The following is a 26946-nucleotide window of genomic DNA, read 5'->3' on the forward strand; positions in this document are numbered from 1 at the left end:
CTACTGTTTTAGCACTGTTAGCACAGTACACTTAAAAAGCCTAATTCTCCAGAATTATGGTTTATTTATATACCCTCATAGAGCCAAAGCTAGTTAATTAGATGATTAAGAGCATCTAGTGCCCCCACTTCCATTATACATTATAAGCAGAGCTCAGAGCTTAAGGAAAGGCATATGCAAGATATTTTCTAAATGGGTTACTGCCTGCTTTGCGGACATTATTTCACCTGCCATTTTCTTACAACTGCATGAGGTCAAATCCCCGCAAGACAGTGCTCCACACCCTCCATCAATGCCAGTATCCACACTGCCTGGGCCGCTGCTGCGCTAGCGATGCCAAACTGGACATTAACTGGGAAGGCAGCAGCAGCAACTCCTGTTTCTAAGAGCTCGGGTCAGTTTCCAACTCTGAAAAATGTGCTTTGGGAGAGGAAAACAACAGCTTTCTGTTAGAAATACTATGACAAAACCCAAATGTATACCAGCAATATTAACTAAAAAAAAAAAACAACAGAAAAAACAACAAAAAAAAACTTTTAAACTAATTTATCACACTTCCTAACATGCCACTGTATCCACATCATACTGCTAAATGGATATTTCTTATCTGCAAAATACATAGTTTTGTTTAGCCAGGTATTAAGCCAAGACTGCCCATCCAGTTAAACCAATCACAGATACTTCCAGGGAACAGCCAGTCTATCACAGTCCAGCAAAACAGCCCTTTCAAAATACAACCAGTAAGATGCACAAGTCTGTAACAATATGGAATGCTTTTTTGTTTTCACATCCAGTTCCTATATCAATAGTACTTAAAATTTCGGAACACTGCGACATTTTAAGAATGCTAGGGATCAGCAAAATTTATTAACTTTAATTGCTGCTTTGTAATTACAGAACACAGATGATATTTTGGAGGACAGTCTCAAAAGAAAACAATGTAACGTGCAGCGCTGCAAGATTATTTCTTCCTCAGATATCTGAGAAGCTTAACCACTTTCCTACCACTCACACAAACCATCACTTATTTTTTTGTTTCTTCTCTTTGGAGATTGAATAAGACCTAGATCTTACACTAAGAAAAAATAATAGCTTTTATATTCCATGAACAATGAAAACAAAATATAATTGGGGCTGCAAACTTACCTGTATGTTGTCATTAATTTTTACATTTATGGTGGAACTATATAAAATCTGATGGCACCAGGCCAGCACTCTGTGCTATCCAAAAAAGGATACCTAAAAAAATGTGATAAATAGCCATGCCTGGAACTAAGTCTCTGGCAAACAAGTATTATCTACCAGACCTAAATGAATGTGTTTGTTAACTGTAATTTTGTAAGATAAAAACACACAGCTTAAAGAAAACAAGTTTCTCGCCATATTCCTAGAAAGGCGTTGATAGTTGGTGTGTATTTTGCATGCTCACAAACTTCTCTAAAGAGCACTTGACTACGCTTAATACCATAAAAAAAAAAAAAAACAGCATAACCGTAATAGTATGAATTCTGACTCTTCTGAGCATAATGCAACCATGAAGTAAAACGTGTGTTTAGCCTGAGTTCAATTTCTTAGTTGGTAGTTCCTGGCTCCTGTTAAGTGATTACTCATCTCCTGCAAGACATTTAAATACCTTATTTTCTAAAATAAATAAATAAATAAATTTTAAAAAATGTTAGGGAGAGGAAGGGAGGGGAAAAAAAAATCTTTTCTGATCACCCAGCTTCAGCCACTTCCTATATATTCCACTTCTAGCCTTTACTATTTCGCATGGTCACTCACAGGTTACATCTTGCTGATAAGTGCAACAGTTTAACCACAGTAACATCAAGTATGTCCTAATGCTTATCCCATCAGGCCTGCCACTGAGAAAAACCTATATAACATCCTCCAAAGATGGCTCATTTGCAATACTGCTGGGTACAAACACTCTCTACCAACAGTTTTATGGCATGTAATACCTTACTCTCTCCATGCTTCACAGCATTTTCTCTCCTTAAATTAACTTCACTATCCAATTTCTAGGTATTTTGTGTAAGGTAGACAGAGAACAAGCACACTTTTATCTAGAAATTTGCATGTTAGTAGCAAACTATCAGTAACAGACTAATTACGAACTAGACACAACCATCTTACTACTGCAGGTAGTGTGATAGAAGTTAACTATGGTACAGGACTGCACTGCATCAAAACCAGGATGATTTAATACTAATCCAGAAATCAGTGAAGGCTTCCTATGAACAGATACCCACACCGTAAAGCAGTAAGGCAGTCCCAGCAAAGACGGATGTGGTTATGCCAGTGTACAAAGCCCTAGCAAGATCAGTGCCTCCATCAGCAATGTCTGGAAGGAAAGATCTCCTGCTACATCATCATTCATGTCATACAACCCTGTTCTCAAATTTATAAAGTTTCACCTTGAGAAATAGCTTGGTTTCTATTATTCCAGGCAGTAGCCTGTCCTAGAACCTTGCTCTTCTAATTTTTCTAAACTTACCTATTTCCAGACTAAATTTATTCATGGACAGTTTATACCTATTTGCTCTTATGTCAATCGTGTCCTTTTATGAGCATTTCTCCTTCCCTTAGGCTTATTCTTCAATTAATTTATACACACAGCCATATATTTCATCAGCATTCACTCTGTCAGATTAAGAAAAAGGCAAGCTCTTCTAATCTCCTTTCAGTAAGGCGGGCTAAACATTTTCTTGATCACTCCAGTAGCCCCTTTGAGTACCACCTTCAGCTTTACTTCTGTTCTCATGAATTAAGATAATTCAATAACTTATAGTATCCCGAATGAATTTACATCTGCACTTTATATAACACTGTAACCATTTCCCTATTATCAAGTCTTCTGCTTTGTATAAATTAAGCAGTTATCTCAGCAAGTCTTCAGTAGCTGTTAAAATCTAATATACAAAGAGTGGAAAGTAGACATGCAAACCTGAAAGTATTTTCATAATCAAATTAACTGGTAGTTTCAATCTGTGTTGGAAAGCAAAGAAATACTAGAATGGTTTTACTATGTAACCTCACATATTTAGTCAAAACAAACCACCGCCCAAAAACAAGCAARTAGAATTTTATATTTTGTTGGGATAAAAAAAATGATTTTGCTACTTGTGCTTATCTTTTTCAAGGTAACCAKCTATTCTGGCCTGGAGACAGTGTGTCTGACTTGCAAAGAGCCTCCTCTGCACAACCACCACCTGACTCATTTATCTGTCACACAGCAGAATCCAGGGGAGAAACCTGTGACTGCTTTCCTCTCCAAGAACAGCTTCAAGGTCATTCTAGAGCCCAGCAAAAGCAAAGGGGAAAAGGAAACTTGTGAAGAAAGCTGGGAAAGAGAAGGTAAAAATAGGCTCATTTTTAATATGCTTAGTAATATAATGAGAAAACAAACAAAATAAAGCAGCGTGCATTAAGCAAAGAGAAGAAAAAGGCTGCAAAAAATGTAGCCATAAAAGTCAGATACTGATAGAAGAACTTCAGAAAAGTAAAACAGCATCTGGCCACTACATGTTTTCCTAGAATTAAAAAGATGGTAACCTTCAAAATGCATCTATTGCCAATACCACTGATCTGTGCCTTGCAGTTTCACACTTTTCTCAAGCCATAGAGCTTGCAAAGTCTCGCACCTATGCAAAGAACAGTGTTACCACCAGCAGAAAAGAGCAGGAGTGATGAAGAGATCTATATTTCTCAAGATATTAGATCAGCTTCTCTCAGCACAAAGGAATTTCTACTTGCCAAAAAAGTCACCACAAAAATATCCCCAGAAATTATAATTTATAATGAAAGGAATTAGACCCAGGGATACTGTCAGTATCTACCCAAGAATCACATTCATGACAGTTAGCTGCCTAATTAAATCATATTCCTTCTGTGAAGTTACAAAAAAATATATAAAATGTTTTGAAACCGCAAGAGTGAAAGAAGTTAACCATTTAAAAATGCACTTTCAATGTGGACTAGAGCTAGCACGAGTGTCTGACAGCAGAGAATCTTGCCATCCCAAGTTGCTACGCAAAGAACCTTAACTTCTTTCTTACTTTCCACTCTGCGTTTCAGATTTACTTCAATAAATGTATTAGTAATTACATTTGCAACGAAAGGCAACTTTTCATTAAAAACACACTGAGCTTAAGCACTCTGTGAAACTGAAATCACCAGTCACAGTCCCTCTGCATATCACAGTCACATCATTTTGTTCAACATTTGCACATTTGGTTCAAAAGCACAGAACATTAACTGCATCCAAACACATACCCAGCTATCTGAATCTAAACTAAATGTCTGCTTCACCTCAGCATTTATCTCAGCAGAAGAGATCACYAAGGCACAAATTGATTCTATTAACATTACTATGTAATTAGTGCTTGTGTTAAAAATTATTCTGACTTAATAGGATAGTAAACTGAACCAGAAAGATTGGAATGGCAAAATTATTTCCAAATTAATTTGCTTTTAATGTAATTTTAAACATATTTTTTCAGCGGTGCATAGCAAAGCAGGCCTAAACTTAGCCCTACTGCAGCCATTAGAATCTAGATCTAATCTTAATGTTCAGTGGAGAGAAACAGACACAAATGAGACTTCTGCAATACACTGCRATCTTACCTCCAATTCCTGCTCCCTCTGTAGTGCAAATTGTTTGAATGACTTGACGATAAGGCCAGCATTAGAGCAATCATAGACGAAAATGGAAGGACTGCCCATCCAAGTCTGCAGGTCATATATGGATAGAGGAATATACTGTGTGTAGTTCTGTAAGAAGAAACAAAACGTTTGAGTTAGAGAGGCAAAGAAGCACCAGAACTTATTTGTGAGATACAAAAAATTTCATTTMTGATATATATTTCATATGTATCACAAAATAAAACCTAGATTGTACCCTAGGTATGTCAATCAAGATAAACACCAATCAGCATCTTTTAATAAGGATGACTACATATCCAACTCCAAAACAAACGTCAAGTAAGTTTTGTTCTGKTATTGTTTGATAGACTAAACTTGAAGCTAAAACTCTAAAAAAATCACTAAAGAGTGCTTTGAAATATGCTAACAATCCTAATGAGCATTTAATAGTCCAATTTTAGCTCAAACTTCTGCAACACTGATAAAAAATATAAACCAGTTGTCTTTAACATCAACAACCTGGTACTGAAAACTCTGCCAATACTTCAACATGGATAATTAAGACTAGGTGACCCTTCAGCAGCTACCCTTGTCTCAGTTTAACAAGATATTTCCAAATTTTATTAGAATCATAGAATGGTAAGGTTGGAAGGGACCTCTGGAGATCATCTAATCCTACGCAGCGTAGCCCATACAGGGATTGAACCTGCAACCTTGGCATTCGCAGCACCCCACTCTAACCAACTGAGCTAAACCTGCCCCCCGAATGGTCTTTGGATTCTGTGCAGCTTTCAGAATTGTCCTATAAAATTAAACCAACAAACACTGGTTTCAAAGTGAAGCGTTCCCCCCCCCCCAAAAAAAATCAACTTCTGTAGATACTAACTGCTTCATTCCTCCTCTTCCCTGCTCCTCCTACCAAATAATTGAAAGCAAGAGCTCCTAAAATTTGAAAGACAATCAAAAATTAGGCTTAAAATAAGTTGTACAGGGCCATACACTAAGTGGCAGAACGGAAGCTACAGGCGAAGCAGTGCTCTGCTGCGGTGGCCGGCCGGAGCCTCCCCATCCGCAGCCAGAGGGCAACCTGCTCCTGCTCACGCAGCCCTCGGCTCTGCCGGAAACCCACAGCAGACGCCGGGATGTTACTGTTAGCACCAGCAGGATGATGGAGGGGATCATAATTCCCATTTAAATTCAAGAGACTTAAAATAGCTGCAATAAAAACAGTAAACTTCAGCAAAAAACAAATTTTCAAGGACACGTGTATATGTAAAGTCTGAAGCGATCATAAACCATATATTAAATAGGGTAGGAAATGTTAAGTCATTTCAAAATCCAGTGTTGACCATACATAAAATTTCAGTTTTATTAAAACTAGTAAGAAGAATTATTGCTCATAAAAGTCAAAATTTTGGGGGAGTTAGGAGTTTTGCAGACTGACACAGGACAGAGTGATACACAAACACCTTATCCTCGGTATAGACCTCTTCCGGGTTTTTTAGACAGCAAAGAGGAGTAAACTGACACACCACTAATTCTAAACACATTTCAATCACAGTAATTAAATATAAAAATCTGCTCTGACATGTACAATCGATGAGGTTTTATGGACACGCATTGTTTTAACTTTAAATTTATAATACATGCTGCTACAGTTAAGACTGAATTATGCCCACGACTAACATTGTGACATTTCAAACCAGTAGAATTATGTTCAGATTTTGCCTGAGGTGAAACAGATATAACTTAACTAATTTGCTGGTGATATGTAAATTAGATAGTTTGAAGAAAAAAGGAGTGTTAAATAATAGTTTTCTAGCACGGCTGCTCGAGCTGATCTTTTGGTGCTTGTTGTTTGTCTCACTCCTGCCACGCCGGGCTGCGTGCACGACCGAGCTTGCCTGTATGTTTTCAGCTCAGGATTGACTCTGTTTTTTAGCACAAAAGTGTTCGCTGTGTTAATGCAACTCCCAAAATCCACATTCGGTGTCTGCTTACAGGAACGATGCGAAATGCCAGAGGACGCCAAGTCGCCCAGCTCACAAGGACCGTCTCAGCCCTTCCTCTGCAGGCCTGTACCATGGGGTAAGCCAAACCAGGAAACCTACAGGAAAAACAGCCTACGATTCCGTAATTGACGGCTGACTTCTAACGCATACAAACAAGAGTGTTTTAAGCCGGTTTAAAGCAATGAACCACGGCAATCTCCTATGGCACAAGGCAGACCTGCAGCTTCTGGCCCTCACCCCGTGAAGCACAGCACGTTTCAGCAGAGCAGCAGGCAGACTGAAGCACACACCTTTTAGACCTAAAGCAGCTAAGAAGTGTTTGGAGAACGATCAGCATAGCTCCACCTCAAGCCATAGCCTCTCTTTATGGTTCCCATTAAAGGGAATACATCTCCTGTTYTAGAGGCAGAAGATTATTTTGGCAGACGGCCAGAAAGTCCCCGAGAAATACAAAACAAGGGAAGGGAACTGACAAGTTTCAGAAGTTTATCTCAACAAAACTTGCACAGCTGTAATTACTTCTTCAGCCAAAGGACTTTCACTGCTCCCTTTCAGAGACAGCCAGTACCACCCCAGAGGGGTGGGATCATCTCAAAGGCTGCCAGGGGTCTTTTGCAATGAAAACTGGACAGTAACTTTACTAAAGACTCTTATCAGTTGTCCATATCATAAGAGATATAATACTTGAAGCAATCTCAAAATATTGAGTGCTTGCTGACCCCAAGTATTTAAAAGCATTTTGGAAGTATTTGGAACATCACTCAAAAGACATTCAGATTCTTATAGATTATCAACTAAAAATAATTTAAATATCAATTAGAATAAAGGAATAGTTTCTGAAAGACACAGAGAGACAATGATGAGGTCCATTTTGTATCTGTTTCATGTTACTACATTAGCTGCAGAATCTGCTTCTGCCTGTGCATACATTTCACATCCTTCTGTGAAAAAGACAGATACTAAACCTGGAAAAATAACATTTTCAAAATAATCAGCCCTTCCAAAGAAGGATAAAATTTCTCCTTCTAGTTCCTATCCAAGATGAAATAATGTTTGAAGAGCATATAGTCATTAATTTCTCTAAAGCTAAAGAGGTTCTTCAGAAGGTTTGTGTATTCAGCTTCTATCCTGGGATTTCTCAACCTAATGGATCTCTCAGAATCTCAGAAAATAAATTTTGTGGTGATGAACCTTTGGGAATCTGTCCCTAGTTTTTTCTATATGTCTAATTATCTCACTAACAAAGAGTTCAGGAACATTTTGTTTGTCAAGCTACAAAGCAAAAATTAAAACAATTAAAGCACTGTAAGTCTTCACAGGCTGTCGTGCAGTAGTGCAGCACTTTTTGAGCAGCTGCCATTAAAAGACAAAGAAATTACAGCCAAATATATTTTCTGCTTCCTTTAAAGCTCTCTCTCACCCCATGAAGTTAGAGCTGAAACAATCTCTGAAGAGTGGGGATTTCCAGGGCAGAAGGAAGGGGAAAGAGGCCCGGAGGGCGAGGAGAACCAGGCACCTCCCTACACCATTTCTCACACTCTGCCTTGAGGCAGCGCATCTCCTCACTATTTTCTTCTTTTTCTACAAAACGTATATAGAAGGTTTTAATTCTAATAAAATGAACAGAGATGAGTATCAGTTTGTTTATTTATTGCTATTCTCTTTATTTGTCTGACCAGGTTAAGTATCAAAAACACAGGCTTGCTTCATAAGGGAGCCCTGAAAGATGAAGGTAACCACAACGGTATTTATACTGTAGCAAGTGTAACATGTCAAAATCTATGGACAATTAAACTCAGGAAAAACCTGCATGAAAGAGAGGTAAGTAGGTTTGGTTTTCAAAGACCAGGTTAATTTAGCTATCAGCTTTTTAAGTGCCTTATCCAAATTGCACCACACTATTTCTTCCATATATCTTCCCAGCAGAATTTGAATTCTGAACTAAACAAAAAAGCCCTGAGCATGTACCTGAAGTGAATCAGGCTGAATGATACTTCCTGAAAGTTATAATCTTTTTTAATCTACATATCAAAATATATCATTTTGTAACAATAAATTTTTTGATAGTTCATAAAACAAATCAAAAAAAGATTGCAGCTCCTAATCAGCAGTGGAGTCCTCAACCACCTTATCCCAGCTGAGATTCCAGAAAAACTGGCAAATACCCAGTAAGTTCTTAACAAAGCATTTGGCACAACACACAAACTTCATCGAACAGTAATTTCCTCTTCTTCCATGTGTATCACATTCTGCCCAGCATTCTTTCTGGCTTATTTGTTACCCACTGGCTGGTAAGTGAGAAGAAGGTCACCGCTATTTGTTCTGAAACACCAAATTCAGCTTCAGAATGAGCTGTTTAAAGTGATAGTCTGAATACTAATCAAGACTCCAATACAGATTCATCAGAATAAACTGATGCTTTCTTGTACTTTCTCCCCTTCCCTTCTACCCCTGCCTCTTTCAAATTATCATTGAAAGCTTTTTCAATTATAAAAATAATACATGTGAACCAGGAGAACAGAAGTTCTATAGGCCCCCAAAAATAAAACAGGAGACAATCTATAGTAATGAATGCAAGTTCTCTGTCAGCTGGTTGCACTTTTCAACTACTGACAGTATATCTCCATTTCCTAAGACTCCATTCTAAATCTGTTACCCTTAACAGAATAACACTAAATAACTAAATAACTTAGCTAAAGGGAAAGCAAAGTACATTTAGGTCACACACAATACCATCGGAAAGGTGTTGAATATGAGTATGTGAAAAATAGAGTTGTACAAATCACAGCTAAGCAACARTGGCAAAAAACTATAGGAAAATAAAAAGTATCTATTTCATTGTACTCAGAGGTTCCTCAATASTCTGCTTTAGAAGTAGAGCTAGCCACATTTTTGTTGGCCTCACGCTTTTTTCTCATGTAGTCTGAATAATGGCTATTGAGAGTTAGTTGACATTTTAAGCATAAACTTCATTTTAAGAACTTAACATTCAGACAGTGACATATGGCAACAAAGCCAGGTCCATCAAGAAGCTTCACCATTTGCTCCAGACAGGACACAGCTAGAGTGTTACAGCTGAAAAACAGATGAAGTGAAAGTAGTGGCTTCTCAGTGTTTTGTAATGACCCTCAATGCATCGGAGAAGGCTTTCTTACTTTGCAGCAGGAAGGGGAACAATCTATTCGATCTCACAGAAGAACTTTAAGGACACAGAAGAAAGCAAACAACCATCAGCGTGGAACAAAATAATTACCTGTGAACACTTATTTTCAAATCCTGAAAATTCAGTTTTTCTTTCTAAGATAACAGTCATAGAATTTACATAGCAGTAAAAATAAATAAATAAATAAATAAATAAATAAAAGATAAATTATCTGTTTTGCCTACTGATCCTCAAAAGACGCACCTTATTGAAGACCCAGATCTCCCCATTTACTGTTGGCCTGGGGACGCCATGTCCGTTGTAGTGGAAAAGGACCCGCTCTTCCTTGGCATTTCGACGTAGAGAYGTACACAGTTTCTTAACTTCATCCACTGTAGGATCAAGACTCTGCTTGTATCTGGCCTAGTAACATAACATGTAAGTTAATCATTTAATTGTAAACAGAGATCTATTTAAGATGCATGCATCTATTCAAGAAGGAAGCATGTATATAAACTTCCAGGTTTGAAAAAGAAAACAACATTTGCTAAACAGCTGAATAAACAAAATATGTCTTATTTGTTGTGTGGGAATGCACACACACATATAGTAAGACCATAAGTCACAAGTTAGTTTACTACGCATCTCTGAAGTTTGATCCATCTCATCCCAAGATTACTAATGTTCAAAATGCCTTAGAAATGTCAAATATACTTTCATTATTAGCCTCAAAAATGACCCTGTGCAATTCTCTAATCCTCAAATTCATACCCCGTGAACCTCCAGGTGAACAAAATGTGCTTAAAGACAGAAAAAAGTACAAACATGATATTCCATAAACCTCAGATCTCACACTGAACTGTTTCTTCCCTCCTATCAAAAGGAAAAGGGGGGGGGGGGRAATAGCTCTTGCTTCAGGCCTTGAAAGGAATTGAAAAATCAGGCTGAAGGGCAGAAAAGTTCAGATAGGTGTCCTACGTGGGATTATGATAAACAGCAGGACCTGCCCCTTCCCAAATCCTGACTCGTTAGTTCCGCAGCACGAGGGTATCCCCTTTCATTAAGGGGACAGATAKGAAAGAAGCCCAGGCAACACCTCAGCTAATATGTTAAACCCAAATGGAGTTGTGCTATTCTGAGYTGGACCCACAGCAGACACAAGAACCTAAACCAGCAGGAGAATCCTAGCCTGGGAGAGGGGAAGGACACTGAGCCACAGATGGCCAGCAGCAGACAAGGAACTAATCCCCGTAGTCTCGGCAGCAAGGAGTTTCTCCTCCTTCCCAATAAGACAATACTGACACCATGAATAGAGCTGGCTGAAGGGAAAGAAAGAGAAACTGCAGTGAGATTTAAGCAGACAACTGAACAAGGACACAGAAGGAGGAGGAAGAGGTAAACAATCTTTCCTCTCCATTCCCTTTACTCTTGCACTTGTAAGTAGTACAGGCAGGAACGCAGACTTTTTAAAGCTGCTAATGAAACCTCTATRCTTCAGAACTTCAGACAAAAGTGTTTTCTCTTTTCAAAAAATTTGCCAAAGGATGCGAGTGTGTAATGTTGTTCGATCTTTCATTTTGTTAAGATTAAAGTGGACTGAAATGCCACTTTGTATACCACCCCACAGGCTGCCATTCCTGCCCAGTGCTAGGGAAGACATTAAGGATGACCATCTTTCTCCAAGTTATACTTACATTTATTTTAAGCTATGAAATGTATAAATATCAAAAGAGGTAGCATACTCTATTCAATTCCCACTTGCACAGACACTGATACAAGTTTCTTGTCCTTATAGCCCTGCAACGTTACCTAGATAGTCCAAGGAACAATATTCATTACAAATATTTGATTTCAAAATTTCAGGAAAACTTTGGGAAGGAGTCAGACTTCCAGAATTTAAAAAGTATCACAGGAGGCATTTAGAGAAAAATATATCCTCCTGGAGCAATGCCACGGCTCCAGAGCGTTCTACATCARCCAGCAGCTACGGTGCTCCTCACATCCCTAAGATGAACGGGCTTAACTGACAAAACTAGGAGCAAGTCACCCAGCCAAAGAAGTTGCTAGACTGCTGCTGCAGCAGCAAGCGGTGCGTAGGATCCGCCGAAYGCCGGCGGTGCGCAAGCGAGCGGACCGCAGGGGCCGGCTGCGGCCAGCGACCGCTGTGTCGGCACGCCACGGCCCGAGACAAGCACCCCAGGAACTGAACGTGAAGGAAGACAGAGTAGCAGTAAGATGAGTAAAAATGGAGCATACACTATTAAAGTTCATTTTTTTCCTCAGAAAGAATAGTAAATTACACCCACCATGATGAAATCAAAGCCATCATCTTTAAGAGAGAAAACATGGATTCTCTAAAGCCAAGCTCTATCAAATCTACACAGAAATACTTTCCTTACCCAAGCCAACAGCMACGCTCTGGGTACACCCAGGGTTTGAAACCTGGCTTGAGGATCTACGCGAGCTCAGTGGCGTTCTCCTCAGGACACTTGAGCTAGGTCCACCGAGCCAGCAGTCACRACTGACACTACCAGCACATTTAGCAGCTCTGCAAAAACACCCGGGGTAATAAAACAGTCACTCACCAACTGCATACCCCGTCACTAAACCACCTCGGCTGAAGGGACTGCACCAGTGTCACCACTACTCCAGYGATGAACCACAAAACGAAGCAGCAGTGAAGCATAAGCATCGCACCTCTCCCCAGCGTTATCCCATTCATTTCACAGGGGATTTAATTCTTTCAAAGGATAAACAAAACATCCACAGGTTTGCTGATTAGCAGGTGATACAGCAACCTCTCCAAGATGAGTCTGACTAGAGGGGGGAAACCAATTCAGTGTGTTCGTCAATTCCTACGCTACTGGGAAATGTCAGTATTTATTGGCTGCATAAAGTAATTCCCTCAGTTCTGTGGATTTTGTGCTTAAATTAATGGCTCTACTTTGAGACCTTTACCTAATTACAGATTTTTCTTTTACTTTGAAGGGGGCAGGACATAAATCAAACAAAATCAGGAAGACTCCAAGCTAGAAGACTCCAAGTTAGAAGCCCCTTTCCCAGTGTATGACAAGTTATGCTCAGAGCAGCAGGTACTGCAGAAGTTGCTGAGTCTGTGACACAGTGCTGTTGGTATCATCCAAGAAACCAGAACCTGACTCATTATCTGTCTTGCAGACTCCAGTGTGTTCAATCCTGCCAGGTGCTGAGTTCAGGGAACTCACCTCAGGATTAGCTCCTATAAAAAGAAGAAATGGAGAGTTCTGAAGGTGACAATTTGAGGATAAGCGATTTTAAGTTGCTGATGTTGCCTACCCTGTTAATGGATGTAAGAAGAAGGGTTTGGAAGCCAGGCCAAGTTTCTGTCCTCATTYGACACCCATCAGCCCTGCAGAGTGAGATGTATGCTGGAGCACCAGGGTATTTTCATCAGGGAGACTAATTTTTTCCCTCCTGAAACAAGGTGAAACCTATCTTCCTACTAGAGTTACAAAAATCAAGCCTTGACTCTTCATTTTCCTGCAGCCTAAAATCTCTATCTTGGTTCCAGAAAGACTCCACAACATGGACCAAAGCATGCATGCGATTCAGTGGCAGAGCAACAACACCTACGGCACAGCAAGTGTGAACTATAGGGAAAATGCATCAGCTGGCGTGAATAGGCTTTAGTATTTACAAATTACAATTTGCCATAACATTTAGCATAAAAATCTAAAGTTGCTCACCTTTTATCACTAAGAAACCTTACTAAGATTGATAGGCATGACCTTCATAAAAATAAATTCATGTTTCTACATTTTATATTGGCATATGATCCCAACGTTCCTTTCCCTAGTAACTTCATACTGGTGAGGTAKGATGCTTTTGGTTAGTTTGGATTGCAAATCTTTAGGATAGCTACATTCTTCAAARTTTTCATAAAGATACATTAATGTTCTAAGATGCTGACGTGAAGAGGTATATGGAGGGTAAAGATGGTCAAACTGTGAGTGCAGARAAGGCATCATCTGCACAAGGAGAAAAGCTCCACACTCAGAAGTTAAGAAATTCTCAGACATAACTTGGTTAAGTAGGATTTAAAGCTGTATGTCCCTTAGCATTTCACAGATTAAGCTGTGCAGGCTGTTTGGAGCGGAGTGACAGGGCAAGAAAGGAATAGCGAGGATACAGGAGTACTTCGACAAACACTGAGGAATGTCTTGAGTCATCATGCAAGGACTAACAAAGTTCTCCAAGAAATCATAACTCTGTTCCTTTATCAACGTCCACACCTCCCCTCCTCTCACTCTCTTCTCTCCTCAAAAGGGCCAAGGACACCCTGTCTGAACATGCTAACACATGAACAAGTCCCCCAGATAGGAAGGGTCAAGTAAGATAACTTTGTTCCTCTTGAGAGACCACCTGCACACTGCTGTACCATTCTCCATCTGAAGAGGTCTTCGAGTTTTATCAACAGGAAGAACTACTCCAGCATTCAACGCTGTAGATACCGGCTGAAACAGACGCTCTTTTACACTTTCTTATAGAAGAAACCACAAGCACAATCCTTCCCAGAACAGGTAACGGTTTAAAACGTAAAAGCTTCATTTTTCTGAAGATTTTTTTAAAACAAGTATTGTCTGACAAAGAACCTTACACGCAAAATAGTAGATACAAAGCTAAAAACAGAGAGTTGCAGTGTTCCGTACTGCTACAGTAAAATGAATAAAATGGAATCAGTACRTTTGTAATATTTGATGTTTTAAAATTCATTAGAACACAGGAAAAAAGAAAAGCAAACTGTCAGTTAATACTCAGGGAATGAGCAACACAAAAACAGCAAAGCGCAGAATAAGAAATCTTTCAATCTCATTGCTTAGTCCCATGTAMCCTGGGAAAACAAGGCTAGGTTGGACTGCCTGAAGTAATCTAGTCCCGCCCCATCCCAGTTGTCCAGAGGCAGAACCAATCCCATCTGTATCCTTCCTAGCAAATGTTCCTCTAACCTATATTAAAAGCTTCCAATGGCAGATGCTCAAGTGTGTCTCAAGGCAGTTTCCATTTTTTGTTACAACTTTTTTCCTAACATATCCTAATTCTTCCTTGTAATGATTTACAATAATCATCTCCACCCTATTCTTCAAGGCAACTCTTCCACTCAAGGTGAACCTCAGCGTACACAGGACAGCACAGGATGCTGTGYGGTCGTGTGCTGTGACTTAGGTCAGATCTGAATCCCAGTTTCCAAATGAAGATACATTAAACTTCACTCTTTACCATGCAAGCAGACAGTCTACTTAATATGATTTAATTAGAAGGATTAAAAGCAATCTAATTATTCCAAGACAATGTTTTTGGAATAATGCCCAAATCTGAAAAACAGAAATATGAAATTCCTTACAAAGAAATAAGTTACTAAAACAACAGTAAAGAAACCAGTAGTTCCAAAAGTCAGCAAGATGCGGGTATGCTGCCTATTTTAATCGCGTGTGTACTGGGGCCTTCTGCCCAGCACACAGATCCCTGTTCCTACTGCACCAGAGCTCTACACTACTACTCRAAGCTGCTGTGGTTGTTCCATGGTCCAGTTTAGCTAGGATGTTCTGCGAGGCCAGAGTGATCAGCCTCTAGAGCAAAAAAAGGAGGGTTAAGAAAACACACACATACACACCTAATGGAAACTCCTGGGACAATTGTGAGGAGCTCTGAAGCCCACACACCCCTGAAACAGATGCTGTAATGCTGAACCTGCAAGAATAGTTACCATTTTGGGAGCTGCATAGGAAGGATCACTAAAAGGAGTCTCGAGGTGCTCTCTTGCGCACACACACAGACTTTGGTAAAGTATGGTCTAGAGCAAAGGCTCCACAATTTCTGACTAGTTACCTTCAAAATGCTGTGTTTTAAGGCATGTAAGTGGTAAGCCCACAGCATGATGCCATGTTTTCTCTGCTATTTAACTATTAAAAAATGATGTTTATTTGTTTTCAAATAGTTTCCCTGGCCACATCACCAGTTAAATAATTAGGAGACTTTCAGATAGGCCTGAAATTTCTTTTTAAGCAAACACTATGCATTAGTGTTTGTAATTGCCACTGTAAGGTGTCTTAACGGGAGACAGCATCACATGGCAGTAAGAGGCTATTCCTTCCAGTTCAACTTGCAAGGATGATAGTCAGGCCCACACCTTATAAGGAGGAAAGAGAAAAGAGAAGGGATTTATCAAACAACCATTAAAAGAAACAGTTGACCCGTTCATAAGATGTTCCAAAATATCAGGTTCTGAAATGACAGGAAAATTCATCGAAGGTCTATACTCAATATTTAATCAAACAACATGGCTCAAAGTCGAAGTTTTGAGACCCAAAACTTACTACTCAAAGGCATGTCAGTGCTACCATGCGAAGCCAGCCCTGGAAGGAAGCACATCTACACCAGGTGCTTCTCCTCAGCTCTAACCAAGCAGAATAATAACTTCAGAAACAGATTATTTCCGCAACAGATGAAAGAACTTACTCAATTTAGGGGAGGATTCTCCTGGGATTAATTGTTCCAGCCTCTGGATGCCTGAGCTCCTGAACRTCACCTCTTCATTATATACAACAACTGCAACGAGTCCCTGTGACCAGACTGCGAACGCCACCCTGCAGGTAACTCTAACAGCCACCTTCTCTAACGGCAATACTAATACCTGTATCCTCAAGGGCTACTGCGCGGCATACGGCAGCACAAGAGCAGGTTTGTGTAAGAGCACATGTTGGTTACCACTGCCAGCATTAGAGAATTCAGACTAATATTTTATATCCAAAGCATCAAATAAAACTCCTGCAGCCTGAGATGATTCTCAAATGTTGGAAGATCTATTAATGATGAACACTAAAAGCTCTGGATTTAGTTTGCCTTAAAGGTGGAAAGGCAGAATTGAATTAATTCAGAGTCCAGGTTTTAGGGGCAACTGTCAGTTTGATGCAACATGTTCCTCAGAACGTCTGGAACAAACTCTGACTTAGACAGGTAAAATATGCCTATATATGTCAAACAATTTTACAGCCACATAATTGAATGACTATGTTGTGCGGTGTAGCAAAGCAACATCCCTGACATTTTAAATTTTTAAAACGACTGAACACCCCAGAAACATATAAAATAATGAAAAAGAGTATTTCCAAAATGAAAGCATTAGTCTTCAAGTGAAATAAACCCAAAGACTGGTGGTACAGTTATTTAATTTAGCTTAATRCACTTAACTGAAAGAGAAGTTTTAAGTAATATAATCATTCAGAAAATGAAAAGAACGAATAATGAGGAGGTGTATGTGTAGACAAAACCTGAAAATGCTGAAAAGACTGAAAAACAGTGGAGATGACCAGAAAAGTTTAATCCTACCTCCCACCTATATGCACACGCTTCTGGCTTGATTTTCACCCTTGTTTAAAAACTCTACCAAGTCGCATCTCCATTACAAATGCAACAAAGCAGAGAGACAGAGTATCTCCTCTTTTGTATCATTTCAAAAAGACTACCTCAATGTACCTTTATTATTTCAATTATTACAGCTTAACTGTTGATAAAATTAAAATATCTTCATCTGATCCACACTGCTTCACCTTCTGAATTTTTATTAGATAATGAACATTAATGAACTGTAATTGACATTTACAGTGTTTTGGCATAATGCTCAGCACTGAATGTTATACACTAGTCAAATTATGTAATGAAAAACTTTGTTTCTATGCTAAGTATGGGCAGTTTTTTTTTTTTTTTGACTTTTAGCCTTAAGACACAAAAACAATTCTAAAATGCAACATATACTGTATATACAGTATATTATAACAACAGTAAATTTCTATATAATTCAGCATACAACAGGCAGTTCATAAGAACTCTTGATAAAATACTATTCTTAACCTACAAATTTCACAGTGTAGAAGCAAATAGCTAATGACAGGAAAAACTGAAATAAATCCTTGTATATAAATATTCTTTATGTGTCAATTTAATTCAGTAACCAGTATATTAACGTCCAATTTTGAATCCTGGTATAGGAAAAAGCAATTCTGTACTGCAATGCTCCTCTAGGCTTTAATTCTACATTGGGTAACACTGAGCGGTAACTACTGCATGAGTAATACACGGTAACAAGATGGTTCAACAGAACCTCAGAAAAGCCAGTGCCAGCCTAAGCCTCTAGGATCACCGAATTTTTTTCAGTGGGAGGGGCAGGAACGTCTTTTTGTTACAGTGGACCTGAGGGCTATAAAAGACATTAAATGAAAAACTCTCCATAAGGAGAGTATAAATATATAGCAGATCAGACTAAAGGAAAATTACCCTCAGTGCCACTGAGGGAAATMGAGATGATAACTTTGGGGGATAGCCAGAATCACGTCTGCCGCATGACCTCCGCAGCTGAGAACACCGGACCTGGCTAAACCGGGTTACAGCAAACTCCAGATGCCCTAACAAGTCAGAACCTGCTGTGATTTCCGATAGCCTCTCATGCAGTTTTTGAAACTAGATTGATAATAAAACATGCGTTTCTTTTCACATGGTAAGAAACTCAAAATCTCCATTCATTTAGGCTACAAAGCCCTAGAAAATTCTTGTTTAAGTGATTTCATAAAACCTTTAAAAATGAAAAAGAACAAAAATTAGGAATAACAGAAGACTTAAAAAGCTATTATTCATAACAGAACAAGATTTACACAGGGCATTTTAATCATATACAACACAAGTAAGTTTGTGMTTTATATGAAAGCATCCCTCTAAAACCTAGTCTTCACTTGATAAAGCAGCAGCAAGGCAACAGCAGCATTTATACTTGCACATTAATATATTAAAATACAATAGGAATAACTTCGGTAAATTAGAAGAGCATCCTGTTACCATATTTTTATTTACTCATTTTAAAAACATTCTACAAAACCATTCTGTAATGACATACAAGAAAATAAAAAATAGCAGTCAAAACAATTTCAGTAAGCTTCTCAAAAGGTTTAAATCGTATTGTAGTACACTGGAAAAGGAATCTCACAGTCATTTATGCCACCTCTTTTTGTCCTTGTTAGGACTCAGTCTTCAATTGTATTGTTCTTGGTTGGACGTTCAAACCCACCCATGTTTCCATTTCTCTGAAGGTCATAAGTTAGGTATCTTTTTCACTGGATATTCAGAGATTCTCTGCAACATCCTTCAGTTCTTTTATTAGGGAACTTTTGGATGTTGAGTAGAAAGAGGAAAAAAATAAAACTCCAAAATGAATTGGAGAATGCAGACAAGCTTTGCATACAGAATTCTCATAGTTACTTGAAGAGCAGATAAGCCACAAATAATCTCTGAAACAGTTGCATAAGTGTGTGCAAGGGCAGTAAAACCCATCACTATTATCTTGCTGCACTAAGAAAGAAAATTGCTACAGATACAGACTGCAAAGTTATTCTTACATCTGTCTTTACAACACTTTGGTGCGTTCAAACTGCTATACTTATTTTTGAAGAATGTATTTATAAATCATAAGTGAATTTCTATGTGGAAATGGTGTACATGTACCACACACTGGATTCACATTTTCCTAAATACCTTCCTGATTTCCTCTCTCTGCTTGAGAAAAACATTGTTAAAGCCCTATAGCCTGATATAAATCCATTTGGATACCCAGAAGACAAGATCTTAGAAACTAAAGCTAACAGGGGATTTAGAAGAAAGTCCACATACAGATAAAGACTTGGTTAAAAAAACGGCAGTGGTGGGATCATTAGTCTTTCCGCAGAGGGAAGTCCCCTGCGAAGCTCTGGGGGGGATCAGAGTCGTATCCTGTACTGTCCAGCTTACTAAACACACTGAAAAGGGAGTAAGCAGAAATGCAACAGTTGGTTACTGACAGAAGATTATTCACAGTTACTGCAGACAGACTGTACGATACTGAATGTTTCAGCAGTAATATGGACGAGGTTGTACAATATGGACACATTTAAATGATGTACAAGAAACAATCCTGATTTTACACACAATGATGTACAAGAAACAATCCTGATTTTACACACACAACAATTAGCTTTGAACTAGCTATTGGCACTCAAACAAGATCCTGGCAGTATGAGGAGCAGTACGTTTTATGAGTACGTAAAGAGTTAGAAATCATTAGGAAAGAAAGAAAGAACAAAACCAAAAGCCACGATGCCATTGTATAGCTCCAGCAACCACCTGCATCTTGAACATGGTACACAGGTCCGGTCTTCTGGATATGCAATGGCTTTCACATGAGGAACGATTAAATTCATCTGCCAGGAAAAAAGATGATGGAAGATACATATAACAGCAGCCTGCAAAATAAGAGCCWATCACGCCTTATTCATTTTCTCTTGGCTAGTTATTATATCTGCCAGTACCAGAACTAGGGGAAATAAAATGAAAATATCCATTAACATGTTCAAAACAAAAGAAAGAGAGACGCAACTTTTAACCACATATTGTACAAACAATACTGTCGTATTGCCACAGGACACTGTTCAATCACTTTTTGAACCTCTGTAAGCTTTTCACCGTTCAAACTCATGGAAGAAAAACATACCCAGGACAGTAAAACACGCAGACACCACCTTCAGCTCAGGAAGCCATTAAGCCTGTAAGATACACGCTCAGCTTCTTCGCGTGAAACTCCGTACGCATCTGCTACAGGCTGCAGCGGGCAGGACACCGACGGAGAACCTGCCCGCTTCAGCGGCTCGCGTTCCCAGCACAGCCGCCCTCCAGTTCAGCTCCCTGTCCAGGGTGCTCCTTAACCGCTGCTTCCTTACTCGTCTTTGCTCACTCATTACGGCGCTGGCAGGGAGAAGTGCTAGAACTAATTTGAAGGCTAAATCTCTCTTGGGAGACCGAAATTCCTGACGGCCCTTCAAGGGCTACATCTCAAACAATTTTCTTTAAGCCACTTCTTTCACAAGTTCTTTCAAAGCATGCTAACAGTTTATGTCCCTAAAACCACTCACTACTAGGTGCTTTGTACCAATTAACTACTTCTAAATTAACTTATCTGCGATGGGCTTTCTACAATGCTGTTAGCGCCACACTTTTTCTCTTTTTCTGAATGACACCACGTTGGCSTGCTTCCAAAGCCTGCGATACTGCAGCTGTTTTAGTGACAAACTACATACCTCATTCATAGCTAAAATACTTTGGTCTTCGGTTCCTTGAAAACTCTGATTAATATCTCATGCCAGTGATTTACTGCAATGTTTTGCATGAGCAGTAGAACAAAGTATAGGGTTTCCTCAACTTTATTGCTTTTGTTCTTTTTCACTCATCTAATCAGATGCAACCTCTTTCGGCAAGTTAGGGTGTTAATGGTGTTCTCTTCGCTCCCCACGTACCGCTGCTAATGTCTAGTAAGAGTTGTGCTCACACGGCAACCTGCTCCACAGTTGACCCAGGCGGTAACAGCAGCAGTATCTCCACTACCTCCACCCAGCTATTTTCACAAAATGTTTAGGGCATTAAAGTTTTGAATTCTCAACCCTTGTAAAAATTGTGAGCAGTGTTTTAAGATTACTGGGATAAGACATGATGGCAAAGTCAAAACCACACACTGCACAGTTGTAAACACCTGGCTTCATCAGGGAAACAGTCAAAAATATATTCAGTCTTTGGAATGCATGCAACAATATRTATGTAAAAACAACCATTTTTTAAATAACCCTTAACACATCAATTGAAAGTATGTCATCTAATAAATCTGGATCCTTTTCTCCAAAGGATCTCTGACAGTTTAACCAAAAGCAACTTACTTAAYTAATGAACTTGTTTTCCACATCTACTCCAAAAATAGAAACATCRGCAAAATCTTACCAAAACAGAAATACTTCACAGGTAGCACAAGACCTTGTAATCACTCACACTTTGCTGCAGAACCTGGAATGGCTACTGGTGGGCCACACTTATCCCAAACTATCTGGCAAACTATCAGAGCGTTTGGCTGGAAGCCTGGTATCACAGGGGGTATCCTGAACGCCCCAACACTTGCGCTGATGCAACTGGGTTGTTCCTTTCCTCATGCTGCATGATGCAAGTGTCAGAGAAGGGCTTGCTGCAACAAGCAGTCAGACTGCAAAAAGCAGACTAGAAAGAAGTAAACAGCAGCACAAGCATGTTATGTGATAGCAGCAGAGATCAATTCAGCAATGCAATAAGTGATTTCAATTTACGCACAACCATCATTCAATCATAAGTCAAATGGCCATATACACAGATTCCAGGCAGCCTTTGGTCTTCCTAGGCCTTGTATTTTAGGTTGTGGGCACATTAAATTATCATGATGTAAACTCATCAGATTCAATGAAAGATAAAAAACAACTGCATATAGTTGAGTAGAGCAGGCTGTAATTCCTAAACTGATGCAACAAACAACAGCTTATCTTCRTTAATACAGGCCATGAAAAATTGCTTCTATTATTAACTATTGATAACTTTAAAAACATTAAGCACAGTGAAGAAATTGTTTTATAACTTACGGACCCAAGTTTAAATGCCAAATTAAAACACAAGACCGACTCTTGCACCTCTTCAGCAAGTTCTCTACAGATATTTGGTTACATTGTAAAAATCCATCTCAGTCTCCTGCATGGTAATATATTCACAAGCAGCCCACGACTTAAACAGCTTAATTTGCTATATGTCTAGGACAAAATGCATTACTAGAGCTAAGCAATTAGGGTGGAACATTTATTCACTTGACTGTAGTCAGCAGTGTAGTGACTTTACCTTTTCTCTGCAGAGTATTTGACCTTGCTTATAAGTCCAATGTGAAATGAATTCTAAACCACCTAGTCCCCACTGCATGAATTCAGTATTCAATAATACTTCCAAAAAATACCTTTGAGAAGTCTGTTCAGGGGAACTGATGTTGACAGGGAAGACAAAAATGAAGAGCACTAACCTTGAATATCTGCTACATTAGATTTGAGAGACAGGTTTGTTCCTTGGCAATTAAAAGCTGCCATACTTTACAAGATTGCTCCATCACATACATAACTTATACCCACCAGCATGCATTATATAAGAATYCCCCTCTATAAAATAAAAATTCTGAGATAGCTGTGTAATTATTTTTTACTCTTAAACAGAAAATTAAATCAGAAGAACTTCAATCTGTTTCTCCTATACCAGAACCCTTTGCTGAGACTGATAATTTGATAGCTCTGACGGACCACATCACAAAATGCTCTAACGGGATTTTAAGTACACACCAGGACACATCTTTAAAACCTTCTTAGTCAGATAACACAACTCCTAAGCAACTGTGTCATTTTAGTACTATTCCTTCTTTGTAATCACTATTTTAAGAGCTCTTAAAGTTTCAGGTTCTGTCTTCTTGTTTCTTAAATATAAACTGAGACATTACTTGGAGCTCATTTTAGGCTGGAGGACCACAATTTGGTGCATAAATAAAATCTCAGCTTGGTTGTCTTTATATTCTGGCCAAAGTGCATCATCCTCAACAGGAGATACTGCTAGCCTACGTTCATGCTAGAAGTTAATCTTCTCAGTAATAAACAACCATTTACAAGCATCCAGTTTTGTCTGATTGCACAACAATCTTTTAATGAAGTGATACTGAAATTCAGAAACAATGCAAGGGGCCAGGAGAAAGAAAAATAATCATGCAGAATTTTATACTTTGTTGATAGTAAGTGAAGAGTTAAAAACAAAGAAATTGGTGCTTTTTTTCATTCTACCTTACAGATATGAGCAGAAAGAAAATTGTAAACAGTTTTTTTGTTAGCTCTGAATGTTTTGCACAAAATTCTGATATCTCTTCAGAAATAAGCATAAGTTGCCTAACAAAGTACTATTTGCATGTCCAGGTTTGCAATGACTGAATTTTGCATTATTTACTGAACAAAAAGCACCAGAGTCAATGCAAGCGGATCTGTAGAAGGCTCCTCCCCACCTATAATCACCAGTGATTCACTACTCTTCACTGAACACAAAGACGAGGTATTTTTAAATAGGTCACACAGAGGCTGGGTGGTAATTACAGAAAAACGTTAATCAGATTTGAGCAGGCAGAGCTGCTTATCTCTTTCTGGAAGCCTTTTTTAATATCAGGTCTTTCTTCACATCTTAGGATGAACTCACACTARAAGTACAATGATCACATAAAAATGCTCTAGCATATGAAATTTTTGCTTGTCTGACAGTTCTGACTCCATTTTGATGACAAAATACAAAACTGAACAAAAYAGAGAGGAGGTATACCACATGCGAATGGACCCTATTGTCGGACRCCTACGAAAGGAAGACATGAGAAAGGATAGATGTTGACCTTTTGCATTCAGACAGGGGATCCAAAATTAATAGCAGTTCAGACACTGGGTGGTAACAGTAAAGTATTTCAGAAGCAATTTCGTCCCACCTTGGCAAAACGGGCCCATTGSTTCCCCAAATGAAGATGTGTATATAGGAGGGGAAAGGAGTAATTAAGGTAAGAATTCATCTCATTCTTCTTGTCTTTATGTTCCTAGTTGTTTTCTTGCCAAGCAGATCACGCAYGTGGGAGACAACCAGGCTGCTCCTTTCACTTTCAAGGGAAGCTGTTTAAACCGTGCAGCAATAGCAGTAAGGTATTTGAGAACGGTGCTGCTGCAGTGATTCAGGCCTTGCTACCGAGAGAGCACAACCGAGGCAGACGTTATTGCCCAGCAGCTGCTTAAGCAGTTCAGTGATTTTTGAAGGCCACTACTCTTCAGAGAGCTACTCTAACCTGAGCAGTCACATTACTTGTGAGTAAACAAAGTATATTCCAGTTTTGTTAGAAAAATGATGCAGTAAAGTGTCATTTTCGCTGCGGTTCCAACTTATCCTTTTAGACTTTGGCAGTAGCCCTCCCTTTGCTCCAGGTCCTCAGTTCAAGGTCACTCCTAGCTGCAGTGCTTGTGGCTTTCAGCAACATGGCAAGACCTGGAAGATTTTCCCACTAAACTGATTTTGCAAGTTTGTTGACTTAGTTCCAGCATGCCAGATCATTGCTGATCTGCAATGCCTGATGGAAAGCATGAACAGTACAGTGTACAAAACAGCTTAATGCTGCTTCCTCATCTTCACGGTTTCAGAATACACTTCTTTGACATCAGTTTATGCCTGTAACTGGATTCATTCGTTTGTGCTTCATTTTTCCATCAGAATCTCAGAGAAATCAGTATTAGGAAGTGATGCAATTTCACAGTTTCCACATTAATTTTCAAAGTCTGTTAAAGAGTTATCACATTTTTTTTCCCATCAAAAGAGTTAAAACACACATCCTACCTAGTGAGCCCTGTAATTGCATTACGAAGTTTTCTACTTCTATAGGTTATCCCAAATCCTTTAGTCATCACTACTGTAGGGCACGTCCATGTACAGGTAGTGCAGCTACTCCATGCTAGGGTAGTCCCATTGCCAGTACCCACAGCTACAACAGTGCAGTTCAGGCTTCGAGGAATCTGCACTGTGGTTTAAAATGTTAAAGTCTCCAGCTGCTCACCACGACCTCCTGTTGGTGCTTAATACCCCCGCAGCACAAGAAAACGGGTGGCCCAGTTTTGTTTTTTATAGCCCGATGGACAGCAGCAGCCAGCGCACCTTTGCTGGCAGCTTAAACAGCGGCCGCAGCGCTATGCTCCTTTCTGCCGAGCTCCGCGGTGAAGGCAGCACCTTCCAGACAAGAGGTCRAGCGGATGGCTGGGTTGGTAGCAACATGAGCAGTTATACGATGATTTAGTTTGTCAAGGTCCTTGCATTTAGTAAAATACAATATCTAATAGTTTTAAATATACGAAAGCTTGCTGTATGGTATACTATTCTTCATTTTTATTTAGTAAGTAGTCCTCAGGTATCTACACAAAGTCCATAAAAAAATACTGACCAGCACTTAGCTCATAAACACAATACATTTTGTAAACGTGCAGTGAACACTCACAGGAGTGTTTCAGTAAACTGATTAACAACCTTTTTACTTCAGTAGATTCCTAAAACATTTTCAATGAACATGAAGACCTAGACATTGCCAAGCTGAATCTACTGCAAGAGCATTTCTTTTCTTCAATACCTTTCATGGACCCACAAAGATTATTAGTGAACCCCCGAAGTTTGCAGACTTCTCTCAGAGAGCCACTAAAAAGAGAACTACAAGTCAGATGCTGCCTTAACACTGGACCAAAAAGCAAATAGCTATGTCTCTTTTTGCTCTTAATCTTCTTTCATTAGAATTTGCCCTAATTTTCTCCATATTCACAAGGCGTAAGAAGGCAGCTTTTACCATTTATCACGCTTAGAATTTGTGCTTTCCTGTCTAAACTACCAGTTCTTCTAGAGAGGTATGTTATGAAAAAAAGCACACTAACAATGAAATGCAGAATGGTACCACAACAATTTTTCAAGCGGAATGCAAATGTTTATAACTGTTTTTGTCAATTACACTTGTTGACCTCCTCTACGAAAACCTTTTTTTTTTTTTTGTAAAAACAAAAACAGTTGATCTTTAACATGACAGCAAAGATTTGATACAAACTTTTGCAGAGCCTGAAAGAGCTGCCAAATTCATGAGGCTGTTGGGAAATAAAAGCAATAAACATAGCCATCTTAAGAGGGCACGCAACAAAAAATAAAAACAAACAAAAAAGACATTGTGACCTTGTTTAACAAAACCAAGTTTTCCTAAAACATCTGCAGAGTAAGGAGACCAAGCACAAGTTTTTTCCATTTCCCTTTGGAATTCTATAGTATTTTTCTTCCACAGGAGCAATTAGTATTTGCTGTTGTTTTAAAAGAAAAACCCTACAGAAATAAAGAAAAAGTATGACTCACAGAGAAACCAATAATTAGGTCACGTGTTCAATTAGCTTTCATACTTAACTAGTTACTCTTTAGGAAATGCTCAACCTTTGATGTGCAGCAGGCAACTTACCAATTAATTAGACAGAAGGAAGCAATGCAAGGAATGAAATCTCAAAAACTATATCAAAGCCCAGAGATATCTAATGAGGGAAACAACAGCATCAACAACAGCAAACATGCTCAAAAAGGTACCAGGCTTTAAATGATCTGCTTCAAGTATCTTGACTGTGCTTCCTTTGAAATTAAGACAAAACTGTTGGGAAGTAGACTTGTAGAGAAAACGAAAAAGCCTTGTTTGAT

At 39.0% G+C, this 26946-nt stretch overlaps 1 protein-coding gene across 5 annotated transcripts in view; it reads right to left on the reverse strand.

Annotated features, from left to right (window-relative positions):
* Positions 1 to 26946, reverse strand: part of RPTOR (regulatory associated protein of MTOR complex 1) — a 160726-nt gene that overhangs the window by 105722 nt on the left and 28058 nt on the right. For 4 of the 5 annotated variants that reach the window (XM_085311913.1, XM_085311911.1, XM_085311910.1 and 1 more), the window contains exons 4-5: positions 10063 to 10221; positions 4627 to 4773 (exon numbers count right to left, since the gene is read on the reverse strand). The exons of the other annotated variant lie outside the window; for it this stretch is intronic. In XM_085311913.1, the coding sequence (XP_085168039.1) occupies positions 4627 to 4773; positions 10063 to 10221 (306 nt within the window). The remainder of the gene's footprint in view (positions 1 to 4626; positions 4774 to 10062; positions 10222 to 26946) is intronic. 5 annotated transcript variants of the gene reach the window in all.

The sequence above is a fragment of the Rhea americana genome, unplaced genomic scaffold (assembly GCF_003343005.1).
Source record: "Rhea americana isolate MKP2758 unplaced genomic scaffold, rheAme1 scaffold_351, whole genome shotgun sequence".
Lineage (NCBI taxonomy): Eukaryota > Metazoa > Chordata > Aves > Rheiformes > Rheidae > Rhea > Rhea americana.